This window comes from Monodon monoceros, unplaced genomic scaffold, assembly GCF_005190385.1.
Source record: "Monodon monoceros isolate NGI ecotype Baffin Bay Population unplaced genomic scaffold, NGI_Narwhal_1 Super_Scaffold_12, whole genome shotgun sequence".
In the NCBI taxonomy this organism is placed as follows: Eukaryota; Metazoa; Chordata; class Mammalia; order Artiodactyla; family Monodontidae; genus Monodon; species Monodon monoceros.
In genome coordinates, this window is record NW_021703768.1 from 157,221,951 (window position 1) to 157,243,728 (window position 21,778).

The 21,778-nt window shown below is 59.7% G+C and overlaps 3 protein-coding genes across 11 annotated transcripts in view; 2 read left to right on the plus strand and 1 right to left on the minus strand.

Annotated features, from left to right (window-relative positions):
• Positions 1-13,072, plus strand: part of AP3D1 (adaptor related protein complex 3 subunit delta 1) — a 45,010-nt gene extending 31,938 nt beyond the window's left edge. For 2 of the 5 annotated variants that reach the window (XM_029218423.1, XM_029218427.1), the window contains 18 exons: positions 370-601; positions 1,371-1,516; positions 1,957-2,098; positions 2,681-2,752; positions 3,388-3,463; positions 3,796-3,995; positions 4,340-4,413; positions 4,565-4,742; positions 5,070-5,126; positions 5,647-5,745; positions 5,925-6,071; positions 6,292-6,339; positions 6,646-6,835; positions 7,041-7,129; positions 7,211-7,296; positions 7,820-7,941; positions 8,048-8,127; positions 11,928-13,072. In XM_029218423.1, coding sequence (XP_029074256.1) covers positions 370-601; positions 1,371-1,516; positions 1,957-2,098; positions 2,681-2,752; positions 3,388-3,463; positions 3,796-3,995; positions 4,340-4,413; positions 4,565-4,742; positions 5,070-5,126; positions 5,647-5,745; positions 5,925-6,071; positions 6,292-6,339; positions 6,646-6,835; positions 7,041-7,129; positions 7,211-7,296; positions 7,820-7,941; positions 8,048-8,127; positions 11,928-12,023 — 2,134 coding nt within the window. In that variant the 3' untranslated portion in view covers positions 12,024-13,072. The remainder of the gene's footprint in view (positions 1-369; positions 602-1,370; positions 1,517-1,956; positions 2,099-2,680; positions 2,753-3,387; positions 3,464-3,795; positions 3,996-4,339; positions 4,414-4,564; positions 4,743-5,069; positions 5,127-5,646; positions 5,746-5,924; positions 6,072-6,291; positions 6,340-6,645; positions 6,836-7,040; positions 7,130-7,210; positions 7,297-7,819; positions 7,942-8,047; positions 8,128-11,927) is intronic. The other 3 variants (XM_029218424.1, XM_029218426.1, XM_029218425.1) reach the window with 3 other exon arrangements.
• Positions 13,073-14,770: 1,698 nt separating this feature from the next.
• Positions 14,771-17,626, minus strand: IZUMO4 (IZUMO family member 4). Its single transcript, XM_029218499.1, has 9 exons — positions 17,343-17,626; positions 17,180-17,260; positions 16,992-17,063; positions 16,488-16,514; positions 16,304-16,379; positions 16,110-16,157; positions 16,014-16,028; positions 15,657-15,674; positions 14,771-15,096 (listed from the first exon to the last, which is right to left on the minus strand). Exons 1-9 carry the CDS (start codon positions 17,554-17,556, stop codon positions 15,006-15,008), a joined length of 642 nt encoding a protein of 213 aa, XP_029074332.1. The 5' UTR covers positions 17,557-17,626; the 3' UTR covers positions 14,771-15,005.
• A 339-nt stretch (positions 17,627-17,965) lies between these two features.
• The window catches only part of MOB3A (MOB kinase activator 3A), a 36,241-nt gene continuing 32,428 nt past the window's right edge, over positions 17,966-21,778 (plus strand). For 4 of the 5 annotated variants that reach the window (XR_003792807.1, XM_029218487.1, XM_029218491.1 and 1 more), the window contains exon 1: positions 17,980-18,103. The gene's annotated coding sequence lies outside the window, so the exon portion shown is untranslated. Of the gene's footprint in view, positions 18,104-18,695; positions 18,756-21,778 lie in introns of all 5 variants that reach the window. The other variant, XM_029218488.1, reaches the window with a different exon arrangement.

Below are 21,778 nucleotides of genomic sequence, written 5' to 3' on the forward strand. Positions count from 1 at the left end.
GCAGCCGCCCTGCCCACCCGCCCACCTCCTCTCTCCCGCCCTCATTGGGCAACAGCTGCTCTCGCAGCAAACGTCTCCCGTCATGGGGAGCGGTGAGAGGTCCACCAGCCGCTACCCCAGCCTTCCTTCCCTCCTCACTGCTGCAGCCACAGGTCGTCCGTTGCCAAATCCAGGCCGTTGATAGCTTTCCTCTCCTTTTTCTCGACTGCTTTGTGTGGCTGCGCTGTGACTGTCATGCCATTGCTGTGGTTTCTCCCTTCACATCCCCTCCCTCAGCACCTGGCATCGGGTGGAGGCTTGCAGGGCTGGCGCCAGCCCTGGCACACAGACCCGCTGGGGTGGCTGTTCACCAGCCCTCCCTGTCCTCAGGCACCTACAGGAGCCCCAGCAGACCCTGGAGGCTATGCTGCGGCCCAAAGTCACCACCCTGCCGGGCCACATCCAAGCCGTGTATGTGCAGAACGTGGTCAAGCTGTATGCAGCCATCCTGCAGCAGAAAGAGCAGGCCGCGGATGCGCAGGCGGCCCAGGAGGTCACGCAGCTCCTAGTGGAGCGGCTGCCCCAGTTTGTGCAGAGCGCGGACCTGGAAGCCCAGGAGCGGGTGAGCCCCGCACGTCAGCATGTCCTCAGGGGGTCGGGTCAGCTCTGGGAGAGCAGCTTGGGCAGGTGTTCTTTTCCTGGCTCCCCCGCGCTCGGCCTGGGGGGGTGGGCAGATCTGGAGCCACCGTGCTGGGGAGGCCCTGGGTCGGGGGGTGGGAGACTGTGAGCGAACGGGAGACAGTGTGAGGGTATGTGGTCAGCCCGAGAGGGAAGCCTCAGAGGTGACCGCGGTCCTGGAGGGCGCTGGCCGGGAGGGTGGAGGAGAGCTGGTCGGAGGAGAGTTTGGCATGGCATCTGGGCATCGGTGGCCTAGGAGCCCGCCTCTTGGCTCTGTGGTGACGTGGGGCTCTCAGCTACCGAGACCCCGCACCTGCGCTCAGCGGGCCCCGGCGGCCTCTGCGGTCATGGGCGGGTGTGTGACGTGCGCCTGTCTGCTGGCTGAGGGTCAGCTGCACTCTTGGGGGCCGTGTGAAGGTGCCCTGGTGGCTGGCGCCACTGCTTGCTGGGGCGGTTGCCTTGTGGGGCGGTGCTCAATCCACCCCCAACCCCTTGTCTCGTCTGGGAGCCCTTTTGTGTCCTCGTGAAGGAGACAGCAGCTGGGCTGGCCTCCTGGCTGGCCCGGTCAGCGGTTCCTCGCGGTGTGTTCTGCAAGTCCTCAGCAGGGGTCTGGCTGGGCGTCTGCATGGTTTGAGCAGTGCCCTGCGGGGGCTGAGTGGCCTTCACGGCCAGGCCTCCGTAACTCCTTCCTGACTCATCCACGGCCCCCCCAGGCATCCTGCATCTTGCAGCTGGTCAAACACGTCCAGAAGCTTCAGGCCAGGGATGTGCCAGTGGCAGAAGAAGTGAGTGCCCTCTTTGCTGGGGAGCTGAACCCGGTGGCTCCCAAGGCACAGAAGAAGGTTCCGGTCCCCGAAGGGTGAGCTGTGCGGTCCGTCAGAGGACACAGACGCGGGGTGGCATGAGGGCCCGTGGGAGCAGAACCACAGCCCGGACGTGCTGTCCAGACGGGCGAGGTGGAGGGGTCTGGGAGGAAGGTCCCCTGAGGCCCCAGTCGCCTGTGGGCGGGACAGACCCTTCTCACACAGACCGTAGGCACGGCACTCACTAGTTCTCCTGGGGCCCTGCTGTCCCCACCCCTGGGTAGCAGGTTGGCTGGTAGTTGTCGCCCACAAACCTTGCGGGCACCGTGAGAACGGGGGAGGCGGGCTGCCCAGGCTCTAGGGTCCCTGGTCTGCCTTGCCCACTGTGACCTTGGGCCACTGCCCAGCCTTCATATCCTTGTCTCCAAGGGGACGGCAGCGCCCAGGGCCAGGCATGCAGGCTGGAGCCACCGTGTGATCTCACTGTGTCCTGCAGCCTGGACCTGGACGCCTGGATCAATGAGCCGCTCTCGGACAGTGAGTCTGAGGATGAGAAGCCCAAGGCCATCTTCCACGACGAGGAGCCACGGCACGCCAAGCAGCGGCCGCCCGAGGCGGACGAGCAGGAACTGGCCCGGGTGAGGCGGGGCGGGCCGGGGCCGTGCACGGTCAGGTCTGGGCTTGGGTCCACTGTCCGGTGGGCAGCGCTGGGCCCACCTTCGACTTTGGGTGGGGGTTCTCGTTGAGACCAGGAGTGGCCTCTTGAGCCAGGAGCTCCCTAGGGAGACCGTGGGGCCCAAGCATGCTCAGGCCCTGGGGTGCCCGGCATGCTGCGCCTGCCTGCTGCCTGCGCTCATGGGTGCGGGGCCTCAGGGTGTCGTGCAGAATGGAGAAGCAAGGCGTGCTGCGTCCCCCGCTCCCCCGCCGGCCTTCCTCGCCCGGCCTGCCCCCCACCTGAGGCCCTACCCCAGAGCACGCGGTCTCTCCGACCCCTGCCTGTGCAGCTCCTGGGTTGTCCCTCCTGCCGCCTGCCTGTCTCCCACCTGCTCTTTCCCACCGCCGGCCTCTGTCTCCTGGTGGTCAAAGGCCAACAGTGAAAGTGGCGAGGGGTCCCGGCCCCCCCTGGGTCTGGCGCGTGGAGGTGGCCCCCATCTGGGAGCATGCGAGGGTGAGGGGCTCCGCCTACCCGCTGACGTGTGCGCTGCATCCTGTCCCCTCAGCGCCGCGAGGCCCGGAAGCAGGAGCAGGCCAACAACCCATTCTACATCAAGAGTTCCCCGTCCCCCCAAAAGGTGAGGCCGGCCTGCTCGTCCTTGAGACACGCTCCCACGGGGCCCATCCGCTCTCTGTCCACGGCCTGTGCGGGGCTGTCAGCAGGTCCACGGGCAGGACCGTGAGGGGCTCCTGACACCAACAGCTGGGGAGTGAGTCCTGCATGGGCGAGGTCAGGCTCCTTTGCCTTGGTGGGAGGGGAGGGGGCGCAAGGGGACCTGGAGTCCTGCCTGGAGCCACCTCCTTCATGTGTACCCTCCACACTGCAGATCTGTCATCCGTGTTGGGCTCCCCTGGGGACATGTGGCTCCACGGGGCGGGTGCTGTGTGGTTTCCCTGATCCTGGGATTTCTGGGTCACCCCTCTGAGGGGCTGCAGACTGTCCCCCGCTGGCACCTGTGTGTCGGGCTTGCTGATTCCAGCCGTCCTGGGGGCGGGAAGCACTATGTCACCATGGTTCCAAGCCTGCACTGTTTTTCCGACTTGGAAAGAAAAAAGATTCAGGTGCAAAAAATGGAGGTCTTGCGCCCCATCCTGTACTTGTCCCCACTGGCACCCCACCCCCGTCTTTGTGACCCCTTGCTCTGGGGCGTCGGTGCATCACGCTGGGCCCACCGCCCTGCCCATTAACGGGGCCTCAGTGTCTCCTCTCCAGCGGTACCAGGACGCGCCAGGTGTGGACCACATTCCCGTGGTGCAGATTGACCTCTCGGTGCCCTTGAAGGTGCCAGGCAAGTGTGTGCCCGGTGGCACGGGTGACGGGGACCTCAGGCCAGGTGCAGGCACCGCCTCAGGCCTGCGCTCCAGCCCTGCCCTGCACCCCGTGCTGCATCCTCGTCCCAGCAGGCACGGGTGCACGCCATGGCCCCCAGGTTCAGCCCCACACCCCTCGCCGCCCGGGGGCCCCCGTCTGTGTCTCGGTAGCCAGAGGGCATTGCCCAGCATCCCCTTCCCCCAGGCATGGGTCTCGGGGCTGTGGGTGAACCAGGTGGCAGCAGGGTGCTGGCCGGGTGGGACGTGTCCACAGCCCTGGGCTGAGTGCCACATGTGCGCCTGTCGGCAGGGATGCCCATGTCAGACCAGTACGTGAAGCTGGAGGAAGAACGGCGGCACCAGCAGAGGCTGGAGAAGGACAAGAGAAAGAGAAAGAAGAGGGAGCGGGAGAGGCGGGGTGCCCGGCGCCACACCTCACTGCACACGGAGAGCGACGAGGACATCACCCCCGCCCAGCGTGTGGACATCGTCACCGAGGAGATGCCCGAGGTCAGCCGCGGGCTTGCGTGTCGGGTGGGCGCCCTTCCCCGAGGTGGGCTCCACCCTGGCGTGGGCCTGCCCATTGCTGCTGCCTCCATGGCACGGGGCAGCCTCAGCCAGCTGTGCCCTGTGTACTGTGAGCAGGCGGCTCCTGCACTTCTGCCCCATTACCTGTGTTGAGTTTGCTGCCCGCTCTGAGCGCCAGGCCCCAGATCAGACTCCCTCATGGGTGTGGACCTGGTGGCCCGTTTCTGAGAAGGGAGATGGGGGCCCTGTGGACCCGTAAAAGCTCGACGGGGTCAGGGGCCGGATGGGTTGATCTGGATGGATGCAGGGCTCCTCTTCCCCCTCAGAACGCCCTGCCCAGCGACGAGGATGACAAAGACCCCAACGATCCCTACAGGGCCCTGGACATCGACTTGGACAAGTGAGTGCTGGGACTGAGACCTGGGCAGCTGCCCCGTGGGGCTGGACGCGGCCTGGGCTCCCCATGGCCTGGTTCCTCCCTCTGTTCTCTGTTCATTGCACAGAGGGGGAGCGGCCTTGTCACGGGCCACGCCTCCTGTGACCACCCCCAGGCCCCTAGCCGACAGTGAGAAGCTGCCCGTCCAGAAACACAGAGATGCTGAGACTTCCAAGTCCCCGGAGAGACAGGACGTCACTGTCGTGGAAAAGAAGAGCAAGAAGCCTAAGAAGAAGGAGAAGAAGCAGAAGGAGAAAGAGCGAGAAAAGAAGAAGAAGAAAGAGGCGGAGAAGGTGAGAGGCCAGGCAGTGTGTCACGTTGGGCGGGGCGGGCCCGGGTTGCCAGCCGTCCCTCTTCCATTACGTGTGTGTCACACGTGTGGAGGGGGGCTCCTACACAACCGTCACGCACGGCTCGTGGGCCTTGCCGCAGAGCAGCGTGATTCCGCCTGGCCACGTGGTCCTGGCGGGCGCCAGTTTCTGTGGTGGTAGCGCTGGACATGCCCCCAGCTCCCTGCACACTCGGGTCCTGCGGGGCCGCAGTGGCCTGTGCCTGGCGGAGCCACTGTGCCCTCTCGGGGCTGCTGCTCTGGCCAAAGGCACATGTTCCTGTGGTTTCAGGGTGTGGACTTAGATTTCTGGCTGTCCACCACGCCGCCTGCTGCCACCCCAGCCCCGGTAAGAGCCTGCTAGTGACCCGTGCTGGCCCCGAGTGCCCCTCGGTGGACACCTGTGCTTTTCGGCCTTGGAGACGTCAGGGTGCCACCTCGGTTCCCTGCCCCAGCGGTGGAGGAGGTGGGGGACCCTCAGGCAGAAGCCTGGTCTGGGCCAGCTCGGTTCTGTGCCCAAGGTCTCGCCCAGGCAGTGGCTGCGTGGCTGGCCCTCGGCGCAGGGCCCGGGCCCCCAGAGCCAGGCAGCGCTCCTGAGCGACCGCTTTGTGTTAGTGGCTGGGGCCTGGTGGCTCTGGGGTCTCCAGCCGTGACCCCGGTCAGTGCCAGCCGGCCACAGGCCGGGCCTCTTTTCCCCTCTGCTGGCCACCAGCGCTTACTGGGGGCCACACGTCTGTCTGCGTGCTGACGACACGCCTGGCGTGTGGAGGGAGGTTTGTCACTGCGGGGTGTCCCGGACCAGGGCAGGTCAGGGCTGAGGGCGCAGGCCACCCCATCCTGGGCGCCAGCTGCCACCCGGCTCCCTGCAGGAGGAGCCCGGCGTGAACGCCGCGGTCACTGCCCCTAAGGAGGAGCCCAGGGGAGAGGAGCAGGACGCCGGCAAGGACGCGGAGCAGGACCTTGAGAAGGTGTGGGGCGCGCTGTGCAGGAGCCGGGCTGGGGGAGGTGCTAGCCCGCCACCAGGTCCCACCGAGCGGGCCGCTGCGGCCTCCTGTCGCTGTGCTTACGGGGTTCTGCTTCCACACGGCTCCGTGGGCTGTGACTCGCACAGGAGCATGGGCTTGACCTGAGCCCTGTTCTGTCTCAGAAGCCTTCCGAGCAGAAGAAGAAGAAACACAAGAAGGACAAGGGGGAGCGCTCCAAAGACAAGAAGAGACCCAAGAAGAGGGCGCCTCCGAGGGAAGGGGACGCCGAGCCCGTGCAGAACGGCGCGCTCCGTGAGGAGCCCCTCCCGGTGAGGGTGCTTCCCGAGCACGTTGGGAGCGGGCTGTGGGCGTTGCACCCTCCCTGCGGTCCTCCCGGCCCTGCCAGTGTCAGGAGCCCCGGGGTGTAGACTCATGTTGTCCAGGACCCGCGGGGGTCCCTAGTGTTTCCTGCGGGCGGCACCTGGCAGCTCCCTACGTCAGCCCCAGGTCCTCACCGCCTAAAGCTGAAACGTTTCTCTTTTGTTCCAGCCCATGTCTAGCTACTCTCTCCTGGCTGAAAATTCTTACATCAAAATGGTGAGCCACGTGGGGCTTACGGGTGGTGGGGCTGGGCGGGCTCAGGGCTCTTGTTTCTGGATGTGCAGGGCGTGCAGCGGAGCCGGGCGGCCGGCGAGGCCTGCTTACTGTGGGTCGGGAACAGCTGACAGTCGCGGACAGAGCTGGAACTCGGGTGCTTGTGCGAGGGCTCAGGACGTTCCCTTCTTTGCACGTTCGTGCGCTGGGAGAGCGGGTGGTGCCCACACTCTCCCAGGCCCTCATCTAGGCCCACGGGGGTCCCTGGTGGGCTCCCCTGCCCCGCCGACCCCGGGCCTTGCTCTGCAGACGTACGACGTGCAGGGCAGCCTGCAGAAGGACAGCCAGGTCACGGTGTCCATGGTCCTGGAGAACCAGAGCAGCAGCTTCCTCAAGAACATGGAGCTCAACGTGCTGGACTCACTCAACGCCCGACTGGCCCGGCCAGAGGGCTCCTCGGTCCACGACGGTGTCCCCGTGCCTTTCCAGCTGCCCCCTGGTGAGTGGTGCCCGGGAGCCCCCGGATCCTGTTGTCTGGTGCCCCCTCAGGGCTGAGCCTGGCTTCCCTGACCAAGGCAGGCAGCACTGAGGACAGACCCAGGCCAGGCTTGCGTCCCTGCCACCTGCCCAGGTGGCTGCACCCCCATCTGCCACCCCAGGCCGTGACCCGTGCTGCTTCTCAGGTCCGTTTCTCACCTCTCCAGGCATCTCCAATGAAGCCCAGTTTGTGTTCACCATTCAGAGCATCGTCACGGCGCAGAAGCTCAAAGGGACCCTGTCTTTCATCGCCAAGGTACCTGATCGGGGAGGGGGAGCACCCTGAGGGTCAGCTGCGTGCCCCGCCCCCACCCACCCTGCGCCCCTGCTCCTGCAGAATGACGAAGGTTCCACCCATGAGAAGCTGGACTTCAAGCTGCACTTCACCTGCACCTCGTACTTGGTCACCACGCCATGCTACAGGTGAGCCACCCTCCCACCCACCCCTGGCTCCCCACTTCTGTGCCATGGGAAGCTCTCCATGCGGTCACATTGGCAGCGTCCTCTGACCCAAGACGAGGATGTGCACGGAGTGTTGGGTGACCGGCTTGTGGTTGGCGCAGAACGCCCAGCACGTCTGCCGGGCCAGCCAGCTCGGGCGCCTGACTCTCAGCACAGGCCTGGCGGCCCTAACGCTGGACGTCCGAGCCCAGAGTGCAGGCAGGGCTAGCCCTCCTGAGGCCCCTCTCCGTGGCCATCTCCCCGTGTCCTCACATGCTCGTCCATCCCTGCACGTCTGTATCCTCATTTTCTGTTCCCACAGGGACCCTGGTCACATTAGATTAGGGCCCTGTCTCCAAGTGCAGTCGTGTCCTAGGGACACAGTTCAGCTCTTGACTTCCTACCCATAAAGGACGCGCCCCACCCCCTGGGCTGGGGTCTCTGCCTGCCCTGCTGCAGGGGAGCCCCTTGTTGTCCCCCGCCCCATTCTGTGTCCTTCCCACAGTGACGCGTTTGCCAAGTTGTTGGAGTCCGGGGACCTGAGCATGAGCTCAGTCAAGGTTGATGGCATTAGTATGTCCTTCCAGAACCTTCTGGCAAAGATCTGTTTTCACCACCATTTTTCCGGTAAGACTGGACGTGCCAACAGATGGCTCGGCCCTCTTCCCGTACCTGTGACTGTCCCCTGCCGTCAGGGGCTGGCCCGGCCTCACCCCCAGGCCCTCTGTTGCAGTTGTGGAGCGGGTGGACTCCTGCGCCTCCATGTACAGCCGTTCCATCCAGGGCCACCACGTCTGCCTCCTGGTGAAGAAGGTGAGCCCCATGGGAGGGCCCCAGCCAGGCCTGTCCACCCCTCGCCGCTGTGCCTCCTTGAGCCTGTGTTTGTGAGGAGTGTCGGCCTTTCCTTTTCTCCATCTGGCCTTGGCATCAGGGCACTAGTGCATTCCCTCCTCTCGCATTTCCCGGAAGAGATTGCGTGTAGTCAGTATTCCTTCTTGCACATTATGTAGAATTCGTCAAGGAAGTCGTTTGTGTCTGGGGGTTTCTTTTTTTGGGGGGGGGTTCTTTTTTGAAAAGTTTTTATCTACGAGTTCAGTTTCTTTCTTTGATAGTTGTAAGACTTCTTGCTTTCTCTGTTTCTTATTGGGTGATTTTTGGTAGTTCGTAGTTTTCAAAGAATAGGTCTGTTTCATCCAAGTTACGGAGCTGATGGTGTGTCAAGCCATCCAGTTCTCTTCATGTCCTTTTAGTGTCTGAGGGCTCAGTGGTGATTATTTTTCATTCCTGATGTTGGTAATTGGTGTCTTCTCTCATTTTTCTTGGTTTCTTGGTTATCCTGGCCCTCTTCCCTCTCTGTCCTGGCCAGAAGTCTTACTTATCCATTTTGTTGATCTTTTGAAAGATCAATTTGATAACCAATCTTTTTAAAAAGTTAGGGACTTCCCTGGCAGTGCAGTGGTTAGGACTCCGTGCTTCCACTGCTGGGGGCCCAGGTTTGATCCCTGGTGTGGTTCGGCCAAAAAAAAAAAAAAAAAAGTTAATGTTTCTTTAAACAATAAATTGTATTGAGTTCTGCTGCATATCTCCTTACTTCTGCCTGCCTTGGGTTTATTTTGCTCATTTGTGGTTTCTTAAGGTGAAAACTTAGACCAAGACCTGTCTCTTCTTTTTTTTTTAATATTTGTTTGTTTGTTCGTTTATTTACTTATTTTTGACTCGAGCCAGGTCTTTAGTTGCCACACGCGGACTTCTTCGTTGTGGCATGTGGACTCTTAGTTGCGGCATGTAAATCTTTAGTTGCGGCATGCGGGATCTAGTTCCCCAACCGGGGATTGAACCCGGGCCCCCTGCATTGGGAACTGCACCCCCAGGGAAGTCCGAGACCTGTCTCTTCTAATAAAGTTTTTAGTGTTATAAATTTTCCTCTAAGTACTGTTTTGGATGAACTGCACACATTTTTATGATTCATTTTAATTTCTATACAGTTCAAAATACTTTCTATCAGTCCTTCCTCTCTGACCCTTGGATTACTTAGAAGTATGTTAATTTCCAAGCATTTAGAAAGTTTCCTGTTGCTTTTTGGTTACTGATTTCTAGTTTGACTTTTCAGGCCTTTGAAATGTGCTGAGGCTTGTGCTCTGGCCCAGGATGTGGTCATTCTGGGTGGATATTCCATAGGTGCCTGGAAGCATGTTATACCTGTCACCTAGATCCTGCTGGTTGATGGCGTTTTCCTTTCCTTCTGGATCCTTGCAGATTGCAGATTTTCTTCTGGGCCTTGATGAGTGAGCAAGGAGTATGAGGCCAGTGGTGGTCAGTTGGTCTGCTCCCCCAGTTCGTCAGGCTTTACTCCATGTGTGGGAGCCCTGTTGTTGGCTGTGTGGACCGTTAGAATTGTGGGATCTTGGCAAGGGACCCTCTCATCAGTGGGTGTGCTCCTCTCTGTCCTGGGCTGTGTTCTTTTCTCTGAAGGCTACCTTGTCTGGTATCAGTACAGGCACTCCTACTCTCATTTGATGGGTGCTTACGTGGTATGTCTTTTGCTACGAACCTGCCTTTATCCTGTTTGGATAAGAATTCCTTGTGCATGCTGTAGAGTTTGGGTCACGTGTCCTTATTCATCCTGTCAATCTCTGTCTTTCACTTGTCGTGTTTAGACCATTTGTGCTTAAAGTATTACTGATTCATTTGGGTTTGTCCCACATTTTGTTTTTTCCCTGTGTTTTTCGTTCCTCTTCTTCCTATTCCCACTTTCTGTGGCGTATGTGAGCATTACAGTATCCCGTGTTTATATGTTGGCTGTGCTGTTGATGGTCTCCGTGTATCTGCTTGGGGGGCTCGAGGGATTACATTACACACTTGGTGTGCACAGTCTACTTGGAACTCAGGCGGAATGTAAAAAGCTCACACCCTCTCGGTCCCTTCACCCTCCCTTTTCATGGGCAGTTGTCTTAGGTTTTGCCTTTGCAGACGTTGAAGATGCCTTACGCCACGTTACAGCTTTACAGATTTCAGAGAACTCGGGGTGTAGGTGGGGGTGGGAGGGGGTGAGATAGCCTCTTGTGCTCGCCCACGTGTCTGTCATTTCTGTCGCTTTCATTCCTCACGTTCCACCCTTCTGGCTCATTTCCCTCTGTCTGAAGAACAGCTTTTTAGATCAGGTCTATTGGATGTGTATTCTCTTAGTTTTCCTTCATCTGATTATTCTTTATTTCAGTATTCCTCAAGGCTATTTTTGCTGGGTATGAAATTCTGGCTTTGTTGGTCTTTTCACTCAGTACCTCAAAAATAGGCCATTTCCCCCTTTTTTAAAAGAAAAAAAAAGGAAATATTTACTTATTTGACTGCGCCAGGTCTTAGTTGCAGCATGCAGGATCTTTTTAGTTGCAGCATGAGGGATCTTTGGTTGCGGCATGCGGGATCTAGTTCCCTGACCAGGGATCGAACCCGGGCCCCCTGCATCAGGAGCACAGAGTCTTAGCCACTGGACCACCAGGGAAGGCCCTAGGCCATTTCCTTTTGGTGTCTGTGGTTTCTGACAAGGAACATTTTACTTTTACTGGGGAATGCATTGTTTTCCTCTGGCTATTTTAGGTTTTTCTTTGTCTTCAGTTTTCAGCAGTTTGTGATGTGTCTGGGCATTGACTTCCTTGGGTTTATGTTAACTGTGTGGAGTCTGCCAAACTTGCTGAATCTGTGCGTTTATGTCTTTTGCACAACTTGGAAGTTTTCAGCTATGATTTAAATACCTCTTCAGCACTGCATTCTTTGTCCCCTCCTTCCGGGACCCCTGTGATGTGAATCTCAGACCTTTTGTTACTCTGCCCACCCCACTCCACCTCCGACTCCTTTCCGCTCTCTGTTCAGCTTGGATTATTTCCATTAATCTCTTGTCTGGGTCATTGACTCTTCTGTCATGTCCATTCTGCTGTTGAGCCCATCCAGTGAGCTTTTCATCTTGGCTGTTGTATTCAGGTCTAGAAGTTTCACTGGGTTGATCTTGACTCTTCCATTCCTTTGCTGAGATGTTGTGTTTTCTTGTGTGCTTCGGGAGTGTACGTGGTTGGTGATGGGAGGTTCTCGTAGTAGTTACTTCAAAGCCTGTTAGGTGATTCCAACATCCACCTCTTCTCGGTGGGCGTTTGGTGATTGTCTTTCCCACGTGAGGTGAGATTTCCCCGGTCTTGCGGTGCCAAGTGATTTTGGACTGTATCCTGGACACTTCAAATAGGAGGAGACCCTGGGCCTTCCTTACACCCTGTGGAGAGCGTTGACACACAGGTTCCAGCTGCAGGACGTCTGGTCCCACGCCCTCCGGTTTTCACAGCCTTCCTCTCTGCACAGCTGCCTCCTGCGTGCCCGTGGGGCCGGGCTGGGTGGGGCTGTGTGTCCTCTGCAGGGCTGGCATTGCTGCCTCTGCTGCGCTCTGCCAGAGCGTCCATCCTGGGCCCCTGGGAGACAGCAGGGCGCGGTGCACCTGCTCCTTCTTGCCTGGAGCCCCTCCTTTTGATTGTGAAAGCACCCGGGCATAGGAGAGCATTTGTAAAAGTTGGAGGTACTTGGGAGTCGCAGGGTGGCGTCTCAAGGCGCTGGCCGTTATTTCCCCGTTGCAGGGTGAGAAGTCGGTGTCGGTGGACGGGAAGTGCAGCGATTCAACGCTGCTGAGCAACGTGCTGGAGGAGATGAAGGAAACGCTGGGCAAATGCTGAGCGCGCCGCCCGCCATGGGGAGGGCTCGCGGGGAGGGCGGCCAAGTGCCGGGTTTCTCCTCTGTCGCAAGGACTGGGTGCAGCCGGGAGATAACCCAGTCCACCGTCATCCACTGTGTAGACACTGAGGTTTATGTTGCGTTGATTTATCCTGTCATCTTTTTTACTTTGCCCTCACTGCTCTCTCTGGCGAGAAGCCCCCTTCCACTCCCCAGGCCAGCAGGAACTTCTGTAGCCGGAGCGGACTGTGCACGTGGCCACAGGAGCTGCCCGAGGGTGAGGGTGACCGCCATCCAGGCCGGTTCCTGGTGGGGACCAGACGGGGTGGCGCGTCCCGCTTCTGTCAAGCCATCCAAGTCCCATGAGTCCCCAGATGCCCTGCCCACTGGCAGCTGGGGGGTGAAGAACAGGCTAGCTACTCAGGCGACATTCCTGTTCATCCCTGACGCCAAGGGTCACGTCCTCCCTGCAGGACACATGGTGGGAGAGGGTCGTGCAGGCTCTCGTCCATTACATCCTGTTCATCCCACCACCGTGTTCGTGTGTCCGCCGAGCGGGGGGTGCCCAGCGGGGATCCCGGACCTCACTGGGTTCCGTGCCCAGTCAGGTGTTGGGGTGAGTGGTGGAGAGCTGCGACTCTGGCCCCTCTGCTCATCACTGGACTCTCTGCAGGTCTGTGCCTGCACGTGCGGAAGGGCCTAGTCCTGGGCTCCGCAGCCCTGATGGCGAAGCACGTGTGTCCAGGGGCGGCTGGGCCCCTGAAATGCACCTCAGGGGCAGGGAGGGGGGACCCCAGCCCACCCCCGTGAGACGGAACTTTCCTCAGAAATGACAGTCCTCGATGACGTTTTAACTTTTCCTTTTGATGAAAACTGTCACTTTAGCATGTAGAGTAACCTATTACAGAATCCTGTGCAGTGATTCTAGAATCTCGAAATGTATGATGTGTTATATAAGAATTTATTTGCTATCGACATTCCCGTATAAAGGAGAGACATATCACGCTGCTGTAATGATTCTGTGTCAAGATGATCCAATAAACTTGCAAAACAGACGTTCACCTGTTGGGTCTCTGGCCCATGACAGTGTATGCCCCCCAGCCAGGGGATTCTGACCCACTGTGCGGGTCAGCACACAGCCCCTGAAATGCTCGTGGTCCGAGGGGGGCTGCAGGGCACCCTCATGGAGGTTGCAGTGTGTGGGGGGAGTCCTTGCCCTCCTGCCATGCACCCCTCGGCCCCTCGGGAGGGGACGTGGTCCTCACGTCATCCAGGACCCTGGGGTCTGGTGGTAACGAGGAGCCACCTGACACCACCACCCCCCACGGGATTCTGAGGCGTCCACCGATCTCCCTCCCTTTACTAGGGAACCCCATTCGTAAGTGGTGTGCGGGGTGAGCAGAAACATTACTAAAATAAAGTTTAAGTTAGGTAAACACTTGTACATGCACGCGCACACACACCCTCATTTCTAATCTTCGAAGTGCCTAGTGAGAAAAGGGCAGGGTTAGGAGTCCAGACACACGTGTACAGACCCCAGGGCCCCAGGAATCAGCAGGAACAGATGCTGGAAGGAAGGCCCTGTTGCTGTTTGCGGTTTTTTTTGTTTCGTTTTGTTTTTTCTTTTTTTAAATTTTATATTTTATTTTTGGCTGTGTTGGGTCTTTGTTGCTGGGTGCAGGTTTTCTCTAGTTGCGGTGTGCAGGCTTCTCATTGCAGTGGCTTCTCGTTGTGGAGCACAGGCTCTAGGCGCGTGGGCTTCAGTAGTTGTGGCACGCAGACTCAGTAGTTGTGGTTTGCGGGCTCTAGAGCGCAGGCTCAGTAGCTGTGGCACACAGGCTTAGTTGCTCCGTGGCATGTGGGATCTTCCCGGACCAGGGCTCGAACCCGTGTCCCCTGCATTGGCAGGCGGATTCTTAACCGCTGCGCCACCAGGGAAATCCCCTGCTGCTGTTTTAATTCTCAAGGTTTCATATGGCTTCACTGATGCCATGTGTACAGAGGCCTGTGTCAGCAGAGCCCAAATCAACTCCAACCTGAATCCAAAACGTGGGCAGGTGTGGAGCCCCGCACGGAAGCCCCCTCCGGCAGCGGGTGGGGAGAGAGGCCTCAGGTGGCCCCCGGGTGGTCATTGGCCTGGCCCACCCTGCTCCAGCTCGTGGACCCCGCACAGGTCCCGGGGCGTTGGAGCATGCCTTTGGAGTTTCCCGCTCACCGTTCCCCTGATCTCAACATTCCTGGGCGGGCAGAGGCCAGTGTTCTGTCAGTGAACCCTTGGAAGGAAGGCGCCACGCCAGGCAGGGGACCCCTTAGCTGGGGGAAGGGATCGGCGGCTGACCAGGCTGGGAAGGGCCAGCCCAGGAGCCAGACAACTGCTGGGCTCACCACGGCATCCGCAGGCACAGAGGCACCTCCCGTCTGCTGGATGGATGTTGAGCCCTGGGTCACAGTTTGGGTCTGTCCCCTCATGAGCCATGTTGGGTGTTTTCTCGAAACTAAGAAGCCAAGTGGTGGGCACAGCAGTTCCCGTGCCTCGGCTGAAATGCAGCCGATGTGGTAGGAGCCCCCAAGATACACCGATGCTGGCCCTGGCTTTCACCAAACAGCCTCCTTTCGTGTCATCAAAAGAACCAGTTGCCCTGAAGGCTGATTGCCATGCGCGCCTGGGAAGCCCCGCAGCCCTGCCCTGTAGGCCAAGGTCGCACCTCGCCTGGGGCCCCAGCCCGGAGCCCCAACAAGGACTACTTCGGGATGAGAAATGTCAGGGATATTTAATCATTCCCTCAAACAGCTGTGATCCTGCCGCTATATACAAACCCATCTACCTCCCTTCCCGTCCTCCCAGCCCCAGCCCGGCCCAGCCCGGGCTCTGAGGCGGGTGGAGCACCCAGGCAGCAGCAGGCCTGCTCCACAGCGCCAGGCCGAGGCGGTCCAGCGGAGGCCCCGCACCGTGGCGGGGGCGGGTCTGGCTGGCCTGGCCGCCCTCAGTGCTGCATCAGGCACTCGGAGGCGTTTTCCAGAGTCAGGTTGGCCAGGTGCGGGGGCTCCAGACACCTGAAGCTTGGTGATATCAAGCTGCAAGGAGACGTGGGTGCCCCAGTCCTTCTTCCCCTCCCACACCTTGCTCTCCCTGGTGGGGTTTTGCTGGAGGCCTGGGCCTCTCGTCCCAGCTGGGCATGTGACAGGGCTGCAGACAGACCCTCAAGCTGAACTCGGAGGCCTTGCCTGTTCTCACATCCCTAGGACAGCAGTGGGGTGACGCCCTACACTCCCACGACTAGGGCTGCAAAGGCAGCAATGGGGGGGTGGCATGGGGTTCTGATCTCTGGCTTAGGCAAAACTTCTGCCCCTGGAGTCCACCCATGTCCCTGCGGCCTCCCCCCAGTGGGTCACTCAAAAGGCTGGAGTGGTTCTGTGTGTCCAGGCGAGGGGCAGGAGGAGCTCATGTTTATTCATGGAGTGATGGCATGGGCGGGGTTGCAGAGGTGATGTCCACACGTCCCAGGTGCAGAGAAGGAGCCCTGCCCGGCTGCGCCCACCCCATCCAACACCCCTGCCCTCCCCTACTGACCGGGACAACCCCACGCCACACACCCCCGCTCCAGGAGGACGGGCCTGGCGGGGGGAAGCCTTACCTTGTGTTGGTGTTCTGTCTGAAAGACACAACGGGGCCCCAGTTAGCTCTGAGCTTTGGGGCTGAGGCTGTGCCTGTGGCCCTGAGGTGCCTCCACTGGGGCACGCCTCCACCAGGGGGCGCCCTCCCCAGCTCCGACCACAGCCTGCCACCAGCCTTGGGGCAGGGGTAGGACCAGACTCTGGGGCCCCCTTAACCGGGATGTGCCCCCTCGTGCCAGCCGAGCTCAGAGACCCTGGGAGGTAGAGGCTGGGCCCCCCACACCGGGGGCAGGTGCTGCCTTCTGTGGCTGCCCCGGCGCATACTCACCCACGAGGACGCACACGCACACTGCCTTTGGGGAGCGGGAACTACTTACTTGCTCCAGTTATTTCTACAACGACAGCAGGACTTTAGTCAGGGCCAAGCGGCCTTGATCGGGGTCTCCTCCCCGAGCCAAGCTGCCCTGACTCACATGTGCTGGAGGAGGCCCTGCACTGCTGCCTCCCACTCTGCTGACGACCTGCGGGGACATGGGGTGTGGAGGGGGCGCGGCCCACATTCATGGGCCAGGTGGGGGGCTTCCATTCCCTGCCCGGGTGATGAGGGGACCCTCCAGGGAGAGCCTCGGACCCCAGGGGCAGGGGGCCGCCCGTGTCTGAGCCCTACTCGCAGCTGTAGCCAAAGCAGACGACGTGTGAGTTCGTGCAGTTGGTGCAGGAGATGGTCTCGTACTGGAAGATGCCTGTAACACACCAGAGGTGGCCGCACCCTACCCTCACCCTCAGCCTCTGGGGCCCCGAGCTGCCGCCACTGCCGCCACACCCCATAAGCCGGACAAAGGCTCACTCACCGCAGTGACGCTGACAGTCGATGCGGCCTGTGGGGGGACGAGAGCACAGCCGGCGCCTTCTTAGCAGCCCTGTCCTGTCTCCCGCTGTCTCCCCCTCCCAGGCTGCCCAAGGCTCAGGGCCTGTCCGTTGGCCACTTAGGTGGGCCCCAGCCTGGGATGGGGCAAAGCACGGGGGAGGGCAGCCGCAAGACTCTTGAGGCCTCCAGGGACCCGTTGGAGGGAGGTAGCAGGGATGGGTGGGATTTATCCTTCAAGGCCTCCTGTTGGTGCCCACTGGATGAAAAGGGCCCCCCTCAGGGTGTGGCCCTTCTCCCCCGTTTCTGCCCTTTCTGAGTTCTGACACCTGGCTGCACCAGGCCAGACGGCCTATTCACATTACTCCAGTCTCACCACGACCTGGCCGGGATCCCAGGCCTGGAAGGAGACTGAAATACTCGCGTGGCCCTGGGTCCTCAGGCCCTGGGCAGCAGCACCCTCCCTCCCCCACAGCCCTCGTTTGCTCACTTTCGATGATGGCTTTCTGGATGAGGTGCGCCTGCTCCCGGAAGATAGCTCGCAGCTCGTTGGGAAAATACCCTGATGGCGGGAAGGCAAGGGGTGGGGGGTCACGCACAGTTGGCGGGCGGACCTGAGGTGTCATGGGGCGGGTGGGCTCTGCCTCAGTTCCCCATGCGCGGCGGTCGCCCCCTTACCAGGGAAATACAGCTTCCCCTGGTACAGTTGATCCATCTTCTGGTACACGACGTTCGCCACTTGGTTCAGCTTCTCCCAGGCTGGGGACGGCAGGAGGAGGCGTGTGAGCGGGCCGGGGCCTGACTGGGCTGGGGGTGCTCCCGGGCGGGGCCCCGCACTCACTGATCTCCGCGGGGATGGCCAGGTGCAGCTCCTTCATTGTGTCCTGGCTCCAGTCAGTGAGCAGCGAGCCCGACACGGGGATGTCGCCCACCCACCAGGACTTGAGGTTCACGTGATGGCGGTAGAAGGAGAACTTCTCCGAGAAGTTGCCGTGGCAGTGCAAGCAGCCGCGGGCCAGCGCCGCTGTCAGGGCCAGGCACAGCAGCAGCGCCATGGCCAGCCCCCGCCCTCCGCCGGCCAACCGACGGCGCCTCCCGCGCCACGCCCCTCCGCCGCGCACCAACCAACGGTGTCTCCTGCCACGCCCCTATCCGGGCACCAACCAACGACGCCCTCTCGGGCCCGGGCCGCGCCCCCCCCAACCCCGCCCCTGGCGTAGGCCCCGCCCCCGCAACGGACAACTGAGGGCGCCGGTTCCTTTTCCAGGCCCCGCCCACGAGCCGCCGCTCCCGGGGAGGCTCCACCTCTCTGTTGGCCCCGCCTGCGACATCGCTCCACGCATGCGCCGTAGGCCGGCGCAAGCTCCTCCTTCCAGGCCGGCCTCTATTCAAGGCCCCGCCCCGCTCTACGAGCAAGCTCCACCCGCAGGCCTCCCCGGAAGCCGGGGAGGCCTCGGCCCGGAGCGGAAGTATATCCGGCCGGGGGGCGGGGTGGTCGTGCGCGGAGCTTCTCCGGCCTGGCGGCGAGGCTACGCTGGCTAGCGGCCCGGGGGAGCGGTTCAGCGGCGAGCTTGGCCCGACTCTTCTGGCGGCAGGCGGCAGGTGGGTACTCAGAGAGGCGACCGCGGGCGTTAGGGAGACCGAGCCCCTCAGGAGAGGAGACCGCGGGCGGCGGGGAGACCGGGCCCTTCAGAGGGGTGAACGGTGGCGGCCCTTGATGGAATTAGGGGTTACATGTGTCACTTTGGGGTCACCCCCTGGCCGTGTCAGTAACCAGGACCCCACTTCCTGGTGTGGATGGAAAGTCCACAGGATTTTACGGCTCCCAGCACACTGGGACCCCGCCCTCTGAAAGCAGGCTTCTTGGTCCCCAGAACCCCTGAGCAGTGGGAGGTGTTTGCGTGTCAGCACTGCCCACTGGCTGGCTCCACCGCTCCGTCTGTGCACTGGCTGTAGGGCTTGCGTTTGCTTTAAAGGCCCATGTATTTTACAAAATGTCACTGAGGAGGGAAGGGGGTGTGTGATCGGGGTGATTCTCTTTGTGACGGAGAGTCACAAAGCAGAAAATAAATTGCGAGTGATGCTCCCCCCCAGATAGCCACTCACTGCTCATTTTGGGGTAAGAGTCTTCCAGTCTTTATTCATATGTGCCTTCTGCTCCTTGCATTTTTTTTTTTTTTTTTACCTTTTATAGAGGCCCAACTGACATGCAGTGAACTGCACACATTCACAGCACACACTTGGATAAATTTTGGTATGTGATGCGCGAGCACTTTTCATATTTCACCCCCACTGCCTGTCCGCGCTTTCGTGATTTTGGACTTGCTTCTGTTACACGTGGCCCCCGCCGGCGGCTTCTTTGTTCTTCCCTCCCCGCAACATAAAGTTCAGGGGCTTTTATTAGCCCATTTTACAGACTCAGCGTAGAGTGATGCCAAGAATCCTGGCCCTGGCCAGTGTCAGGACAGGACGCTGCAGCCTCCCGAAGCCCTGAGCACCCGTCCACACCTCCCCCCACCCCAAGTTCATGGTAGCCTGTCAGTGTCTGATGTACTGATTATGGAGTGGAGCAAGTGGAAGTCCTGGCTGCCCCACCCCTGCCTGCACCCTGGGGCGCCCTGTTTCTCCCCTCCCTTCCGGAGGCACCCTTTGTTTGTTCACCTCAAACCTCAACCTTCTCTGATCCAGAGCCTCTCCCCTCCCTGGGGTCCGAATCCAGTGCCCACCTCAGACAGCACCCATCCCATTGCTCCTGTCCTCTGACAGGTGAGTTTTCCCCTTTTAAACTGACCCGGATCTGGGCTGTCCAGTGCAGCAGCCAGGCTAGTGAGCACCTGAAACGAGGCTGGTCCAAAATGGGATGTGCCATTCGTGTAAGATATGCACCAGTTTCCGGAGACTCTGTGTGTTAAGGCGGGGGTGGGGCGGGGAGTGTGTGCAAATTATTTCCTTAATATTTTCTATGTTTGTTAGGTGTTGAGGTGATGTTTTGGTGCTCTTGGGTTAAATAGTATATATTATCAATGTTTAAGTCACTTTTTTCATTTTTTATTTTTCAGTGTGGCTACCAGAAGGTTAAAAATTACATACTGGTGTACATTATATTTCAATGTGTTCCATGGCATTTATTCTTTTTTTTTTTTTAATTTTTGTCTGCGTTGGGTCTTCGTTGCCACATGCGGGCTTCCTCTAGTTGTGGCGAGCGGGGGCTACTCTTTGTTGTGGTGCGCGGGCTTCTCATTGCGGTGGCTTCTCGTTGTGGAGCACGGGCTCTAGGCACGCAGGCTTCGGTAGTTGTGGTGCACGGGCTCAGTAGTTGTGGCTCACAAGCTCTAGAGTGCAGGCTCAGTAGTTGTGGCGCACAGGCTTAGTTGCTCCGCAGCATGTGGGATCTTCCCGGACCAGGGCTCGAACCCGTGTGCCCCTCATTGGCAGGTGGATTCTTAACAACTGCACCACCAGGGAAGCCCCCTGGGTTCACTCTTGGTGTTGTATGCTCTCTGGGTTTGGACAATGTGTACTGACATGTACCCATCATCTTATCACACGGAGTAGTTTTGCTTCCCTAAAAACCCCCTTTGCCCCCCATTCATTTGTCCCTTAGCCCCCACCCCCACTGCCTTCCACAACCACTGGTCCTTTTCTGCTCTGCCCTTTCCACAGCATCACAGAGTTGGAATCGCAGTGTCGTCTTCTCAGACGGGCTTTGTTCACTTGGTGGTGGGTGTTTACGGTTCCTCGTTTCTCTTCGTGGCTTGATAATTTGCTTTTTATTTGGACCTCCCTAAAGGAGAAGAGTAACTCTATCATCTTGAAAATCTGGACCGTGGCGTTCGCACACCAGGTGCCCCAAATAGCTGTGACAAGCTGAGTTCTAAGATCACCTCTGTCTCTCAGCAAAAGCATAAGTGGTTATTTTAGTCCCTGAGGGGGTTCTTGGAAGTGCTGTTTTCAGTTCCAGGACTCTAGATGATCCGTATTCTTAAGAAGGTTAAGCTAGTCTGTTTCATGTGTGATGACACTCCCAAGCCAGCCAGAGTTCATGGAAAAGTCAGCCATTAACCATCATTCCGGGAGCTGCTCTCATATCTCCAGGGCTTCTCGAAATGGAGGTTGAACAGAAATTCCCCAGGCAGCCGGCTTGGAACTCGGGTTTTTACTCTGGGAACTTTTGGACATGCCCCAGCTGGTGAGCCCCGCTCTTGACTTCCTGGAATTGCGAGGTTCAGATTGCTGCAGCAAAAGAGGCGAATCCGACTTCAGAAACCGAGTTCTGGGAAGGAGATGGTCATTCCTGCAGCTCCTGAGTCCCAAATAAGACATCCGGGGCCGGGTCACTCTCTGGGGGGGCCGTGCCGGGCACCGTGGGGTGTGGAGCAGCCTCCCTGACCTCCACCCACTCGGTGCCAGGAGCATCCCCAGTCGTGACAACCACAGATGTCCCCCGTGGCCCCTGGGGGCCGGGTCGCCTCATTCAAGACCCACGGCTGCAGCTGAGCGTGGCAGGAGCTCTTGCCGGCGCCTGGAGAGAGTGCGGTCCTTGGTGAACACCCTCCCCACAGACTGGGTCAGCGCACAGGCAAGTCCAGATCCCGAGGACCCTGATGTTGAGAGGAAGTTTGGGCAGCCAGCGAAGGGGAGCTCGCGGTGGACGGGAGATCGGGCCGTGGTTTCTTGTCCGTTACCCTTTCTGACACTCAGGACTCAGGTCAGTTAAACACGCGGTGACGGCTCTTGCAGCCTCAGACCGGGTCCTCAGAAGGAAGAGGTGTGGCTCCTACACAGACACACCACCCACGACCTCCCCCCGCGTTTCTCTCCTTTCTGTCCCCACCCCCACCACCACCCCCGTGACACCGTTCTGTTGAACAGAAAATCGCGTTTGCCCCCATGGGGAACTGAGACTGAGGAAGGAGGTTCGGAGGAGAATCGTGGCGCTGGGCTGTGTGCACCCGACAGCCCCTCTCCTTCTGGGTGGAGTGAAGGCCGTGGACGTGGGGACAGCCGGGTTTAGATCCCAGACCAGCTCTTATCTGCTGTGGGCTCAGGGCTCTCAGAGGCCCCAGGGAGGGACCTTCGTGCCTCTCTCCCGGCTTCTGGTGCGGCCGGCCATCCTGGTCATTCCTTGGCTTGTAGGGCTTGTAGACGCATCACCCGATCTCTGCTTCCATCACATGGCTGTCTCCCGGTGTCTGTGTCCAGATCTCCCTCTTTTTATAAGGACAACAGTCATTGGCCTAGGGCCCACCGTCCTCCAGTGTGACCTCATCTTAAGTT

What these genes read in the sequence shown, in the direction of transcription:
- IZUMO4 (XM_029218499.1), bottom strand. Translation starts at nt 17,556, where the DNA reads ATGGCGCTGCTGCTGTGCCTGGCCCTGACAGCGGCGCTGGCCCGCGGC. An exon ending in GGCCATCCCCGCGGAGATCA is followed by an intron (nt 17,261 to 17,342) that starts GTGAGTGCGGGG and finishes TGCCGTCCCCAG; the next exon opens with CCTGGGAGAAGCTGAACCAA. An exon ending in GGGGAAGCTGTATTTCCCTG is followed by an intron (nt 17,064 to 17,179) that starts GTAAGGGGGCGA and finishes TCCCGCCATCAG; the next exon opens with GGTATTTTCCCAACGAGCTG.